Consider the following 6,000-nt stretch of genomic DNA (forward strand, 5'->3'; position numbering starts at 1 on the left):
AAATTTTGAATTGCACTTAGAAAATATAAGCAAATCTACTCAAGAAGCTTGTTTTCATTACATACATGCAGTCACACAAGGGGGACAACCCCGTGCATGCAACTAGCTTCTAAAGACAGTGATAGTACTTAGCTACACCCATCTATACACTGATGGCCTCATGTTGACTGGGGACTGAGATATGTAGATTCTCCAAACCAGGACCCTCATCCAGGTGACTTTATCACGTAGTAACATCACTCGGAGAAAGTTGTAACTCAGGGCTAGCCTGCTTCACTAGGATTCAGCCTTGACTTAATAGGTAGCCTTCCACACTGCACAGCTACTTCTTTATCTGCATCAGTTTCTAGCCTGCACATTGGAAAAGCATTTGGGTATAGAAAAGTGCATATTCATACTTTAAAATAAGTTACTACACTTAAATGTAACAATTCAGGAATACACACCATGCATATCCATATAACATGCATTTCAAATGACTAGTTTTCATATATCAATGAGGGTTATGTACAGATTTAACTCATGTTCATACACAAAGCTCCTTCTGCCTTTATCAAATAGTGCCATTACAAATACCATAAAGAATTTCTTACTAGAAGAAGTCATTGCTTAAGTGCTGCATTTAATTTCAAAAGCACTAGAAGCAAAGATTGAGAGGTGCATCCCACATGAAGTCAGTTTTACATACGAAGTTTTAAATAGCAAGTTTTAGAAAGAGATCCAAGACAACTGGGTTATCTATCACTTTCTGTTACTTATCCTTCGCTTCTTGCCAGTTTGACTCCAAAGAAACTAGTCAATACGCCTTTAAAAGAAAAAAAAAAACCAACGACCTTAAGTTTCTGTCTCGGGAGTGTCAGCGTTTGTATGGATTACAACACACTTGTGATGAGCTAGTCACAGCAAAGGTCGGAAATTAATCTGCAGCATATCCACAAACAGCATTCTGGCTGTATGCAATTTATGTTTCACCCACACCTACATAGGCACAGCACACACCTGAACACAACTGTTAGATCTCAGGGGTTTTAGTGTGTGTGTGGGGAAGAATACGGGTTTTTACTTGCAGGACAGGACAGGGGTGCTCACTTGGCTACCTGGGGAACAAACTGCAGCGTCTTAATTAGCGTCGGGAGCAGAGAAGTTTTTTGTTCCGCCCGAGGGCGAGGCAGCAGGAGGTCATTCCGCAGGCAGCTCCCCCCGCCTATCACCTCACCCCCCCCGAGACGAGCCCACGGAGCCCGAGCGGCAGGAGCCGGGAGGGGCCCACCCCCGCGCACGGCGGGTCCGCGGCCGGCGCGGCAGGTACGCTCGGCGGGCAGCCCCCACCTTACCTTTTTCACTTTACTCTCCAGGTCCATGCTGCCGGCGGGCCGGGCTCCGGAGCAGGGCGGTGCGGGCTGCGAGGCGGCTCCCGGCCGAGCGGCCGCCGGTCTGCGGCGCGCCGAGGTGCTGAGGCGAGGTGACGCCCGGCCGCCCCTCAGCGCCCGCCGCCGCGCTCAAACTTCCGCTGCCCTGCGGCAGTGGCTGCAGCCGAACAAAGGCAGGGCGGCAGCCAATCCCCGCCCGGCCGCCCGCCGGCCCGCCAGCCAATCACCCGCCGCCGCCCCGCCCTGCCCGGCCCGGCCCCGTCTGCCCTGCCCGGCCCGCCGGCGGCGGCGGCGAGGCCGGGCCGGGCCGGGCCGGGCGGGAGGCCCGCCGGCCGGCAGGGCGTGTGAGTCCCCCCCGGCGGGACGATAAGGTCACGGGGAAGGCATCCGCTGGCGCAGCGGTTTACCTTCGAAGGACAAGACGCCTGGAAGCGCGCCGCCTCCCGAAGGAGGACGAAAGAAATGAGAGTCTCGGGTTCCGATGATTTATCGACACGAGTAGGAGGGGGCGGCAAGGCCGGGAGAGGCCTCGCCTCGCCGAGGCTCTTCCCACATCCCCAGCGACTCCCCAGGCGGTGCCATGCCTGCGAGGGCTGGCTCCCAGCCTCTACCTTCCTGCCGGCGGCCCGGGGAGGCCGCCCGGAGCTGGGGCTGCGCTGGGGACGGGCCGGCCACGTCCCTGCGGAAACGGGTAAAACTTGGCGCTGGTAGGGCCGAGCTGCCGCCGAGGCGGTGGAGGAGCAGTGGTTGTGCCCGTTCGCAAAGGGGGTGGCGGGGAGCGGGGCTGCTGTGCGGCTGCTGGCCCGGGCGGAGGTATGGCAGCGGGGGCAGGCGGTGTGGCGGTTGGGGCAGGGCCCCGCCGCCGACCCTCTGCCCGGCCCAAACCCTACCACCGACCTCCTGCCCAACCCAAAACCTACCACCGACCTCCTGCCCAACCCAAAACCTACCACCGACCTCCTGCCCAACCCAAAACCTACCGCCGACCTCCTGCCCAACCCAAAACCTACCGCCGACCTCCTGCCCAACCCAAAACCTACCGCCGACCTCCTGCCCAACCCAAAACCTACCGCCGACCTCCTGCCCAACCCAAAACCTACCACCGACCTCCTGCCCAACCCAAAACCTACTGCCGACCTTCTGCCCAACCCAAACCCTACCACCGATGCTCTGCCCGGCCCAAACCCTACCACCGACCTCCTGCCCAACCCAAAACCTACCACCGACCTCCTGCCCAACCCAAAACCTACCACCGACCTCCTGCCCAACCCAAAACCTACTGCCGACCTTCTGCCCAACCCAAACCCTACCACCGATGCTCTGCCCGGCCCAAACCCTACCACCGACCTCCTGCCCAACCCAAAACCTACCACCGACCTCCTGCCCAACCCAAAACCTACTGCCGACCTCCTGCCCAACCCAAAACCTACCACCGACCTCCTGCCCAACCCAAAACCTACTGCCGACCTCCTGCCCAACCCAAAACCTACTGCCGACCTTCTGCCCAGCCCAAACCCTACCACTGACCCTCTGCCCAACCCACACCCTACCACCAACCCTCTGCCCAGCCCAAACCCTACTGCTGACCTTCTGCCCAGCCCAAACACTACCACTGGACCCTCTGCCCCAACCCACACCCTACCACCAACCCTCTGCCCAGCCCAAACCCTACTGCTGACCCTCTGCCCAGCCCAAACCCTATTGCCAACCCTCTGCCCAACCCAAACCCTATTGCCAACCCTCTGCCCAACCCAAACCCTACCACCAACCCTCTGCCCAGCCCAAACCCTACTGCTGATTCTCTGCCCAGCTGTTCTGCCGAGCCCAAACCCTACTGCTGACCCTCTGCCCAGCCCAAACCCTATTGCCAAATCTCTGCCCAGCCCAAACCCTACCGCTGACCTTCTGCCCAACCCCACCACCCTACTGTCGACCCTCTGCCCAGCCCAAACCCTACCGCTGACCTTCTGCCCAACCCCACCACCCTACTGTCGACCCTCTGCCCAGCCCAAACCCTACCACCGACCTTCTGCCCAACCCAAACCCTACTGCCAACCTTCTGCCCAGCCCAAACCCTACCACCGAACTTCTGCCCAACCCAAACCCTACTGCCAACCTTCTGCCCAGCCCAAACCCTACCACCGAACTTCTGCCCAACCCAAACCCTACTGCCAACCTTCTGCCCAGCCCAAACTCTACCACCGACGCTCTGCCCAACCCAAACCCTACTGCCAACCTTCTGCCCAGCCCAAACTCTATCACCGACGCTCTGCCCAACCCAAACCCTACTGCTGACCCTCTGCCCAGCTCAAAACCTACCACCAAACTTCTGCCCAGCCCAAACCCTACTGCTGACCCTCTGCCCAACCCAAACCCTACCGCCAACCTTCTGCCCAGCCCAGTCCCCTGACATTGTGTAGAACTGCTCTTTGATGCAGGTTCTGTTGCCTAATTCTGCTCCATCTCACCCCCACTACGTCTGGAGGAAATTACTGGTTTTGCCCAAGTGGGTTTGCTTCCACCTGAATCCACTCAAGAGGTTTTGACACTCCAGAACCTGATCACATCAGGCGTTACCACACATTTTACAGTAGTGATTTTTTTCTATTCATTGAACTGCACAACAATTTTCTTCTGTTGGCACTGGATGAATATTGTGAAAAAAATTTAGACTTTGATCCCAGTCTTCAGACTCATATGCATGTGATCAGTCCTGGAATGTCACTGATAATATAAAATATCTTTTATATATAATGTATATGTAATATGAAATGACAGAATAATTAAGCATTTGCAAGATTGACTGCTTCCATAAATATTTTCTTCTTTCATATTTCTTTTGATCTTTGGAAAAAGTAACAAAAATTCATACAGACTCTGTAGCTACCCTAGGCAGTGGTGGTGAATAATTTGGTAGATTATGTTGTCATTCCTCTGCAGAATCTAATCTTTTCTCTCCACACATACCAACTTTTCTCAAGTAACTCTTAGGTCATTTTGTTTCTTCCCCGGAGGTCAAATATACTTCTCTTTTAGTGTTCAATATTTTTGTCTGCCATCACTTGTTGAAAGATGTTTGCAAGAAAGCAAAAATGAGACTAGGTCTGTTTGTTGACTGTTAACAGGTAAAAGCAAAACTCTGTTTGACTTTTCTGCTGGGAGAGGTGTCATGGTGTATGGCATGGGCCCACCACTCCTACCAATGAATCTATGCAGCAGACCTTGGCCAAGAAGTTCAATACAAAACTAAGAGAGGATGGTCTCAAGCTGTAACATTAGAAAAAATGAGAGACCATAGACCACCAGGTAATGCTGCTGTGCTTAGTGTGTGTCTGTTCCAAAGAGAGGTGAATAATAAGGGCTGTTGCATGAATTTTCTTTGGTTGATTTTGAAATTTTGTTTTTCATTTCTTGTTCTCATTCTGTTTTGTTTGGTTTAGTGGTTCCTTTCTGCTGATTTTGGGGGTGAAAGACAAGGGGAAGTTAGAGTGCCTGAAATGTTGGTATGCCTGGGACCATATAGTTTGAATACCATCCATGCTTGGAACTTCCTCAGACTAACATCAAGGGACTAAGCAGGAGATTATTCCTGTTCAGTGAATGTGCTGTCGAAAGTTATAATGTAATAGTGAAAAATGCCAGCAATTACAAAGACTTGCTAGGTACCTTTGTGCTAAGCAGAGAAATGAAAGTTTCATAGTCCTCATTATATGCTTTTTATATGGGAATGGATATAAAAGCATATTTTCATTTGTGGAAGCTAAAAAAAGTGAAACAAAATCTTGTATGATTTAAGTGTATTTTGCTTATTCTTATCTCCCTGAGAATAATAGCATAGTAATAGTTTTGATCATTACATTTTTCTTCTTTTTTTTTTTTTTCCCCCTACTATGCTATGACACTGCTGGGTTAATAGTAATTTCTTTTGCTTATATTTTTCATGAACCTCTTGAGTTCAAGATGCTCTGGTTGTGATTTGTGCATCTTTCAATTGTGTAATTTAGTGCCAAAATATAGTAAACTTTAACAGCCTTCCTATCAATTAATTTGTATATGAAGACTACAAATTCATATATGTAATGGAAAATGCAGACAGTAATATAAGACTTCTATTTTGCAAACCAGCAGATTGCTGTTGGAACACACTTCCTCTGAGACCTGGATCAACAAAGAATGCATTTTAAGATTCTAACTCTTTTCTGTGTTTTCTATGACTTTAATTAGTCTGGCAGAAATAACTTCCTATTCTGTGAATGTGATCCTGTATAGTTCTTCCCCTTAAGGATTCTGAAGTTGCCAGGCACACAGCATTGAAATGTGCCAGGCCAGAGAGCTGGGCTTTCTCATAACTGTCTAGGAAATACCAAATACCTGTTTTAAATATTAGATTTTTTTGAAGAAAGAGCAAGATGCGTCCCAGCATTAACTTTCCCACAACAACGATCATGGAAACAACAGGCAGAAGATGGGAAAAAGCTAATACTTCTACCATACACACTTCTGGGAACATAGACAACAGAGAGTGAACGATCTGTCAGATTGTCTTCCTGGTTTTACAATTTTCTTTCCACTCAGATACCATAACGATGAATGGATTTGGAGTAACTATATATCTCCAAACATTAGATAT

General features: G+C 50.5%; 1 protein-coding gene and 1 long non-coding RNA gene across 3 annotated transcripts in view; one reads left to right on the plus strand and one right to left on the minus strand.

Moving 5' to 3' along the window:
- The window catches only part of TES (testin LIM domain protein), a 39,023-nt gene extending 37,520 nt beyond the window's left edge, over positions 1-1,503 (minus strand). For both annotated transcript variants that reach the window (XR_005932518.1, XM_030015993.2), the window contains exon 1: positions 1,335-1,503. Coding sequence is in view for 1 of the 2 variants with exons in the window: in XM_030015993.2 (XP_029871853.1) it covers positions 1,335-1,361 (27 nt within the window). In the remaining variant the exon portion in view is untranslated. The remainder of the gene's footprint in view (positions 1-1,334) is intronic.
- A 226-nt stretch (positions 1,504-1,729) lies between these two features.
- LOC115341874 lies at positions 1,730-5,013 on the plus strand. The gene is made up of 3 exons (XR_003923552.1): positions 1,730-2,183; positions 4,496-4,676; positions 4,811-5,013. It is a non-coding gene; the product is annotated as an uncharacterized LOC115341874 (long non-coding RNA).
- Positions 5,014-6,000: the final 987 nt, after the last annotated feature.

This window comes from Aquila chrysaetos, chromosome 5 (assembly GCF_900496995.4).
Source record: "Aquila chrysaetos chrysaetos chromosome 5, bAquChr1.4, whole genome shotgun sequence".
Taxonomy (NCBI): domain Eukaryota; kingdom Metazoa; phylum Chordata; class Aves; order Accipitriformes; family Accipitridae; genus Aquila; species Aquila chrysaetos.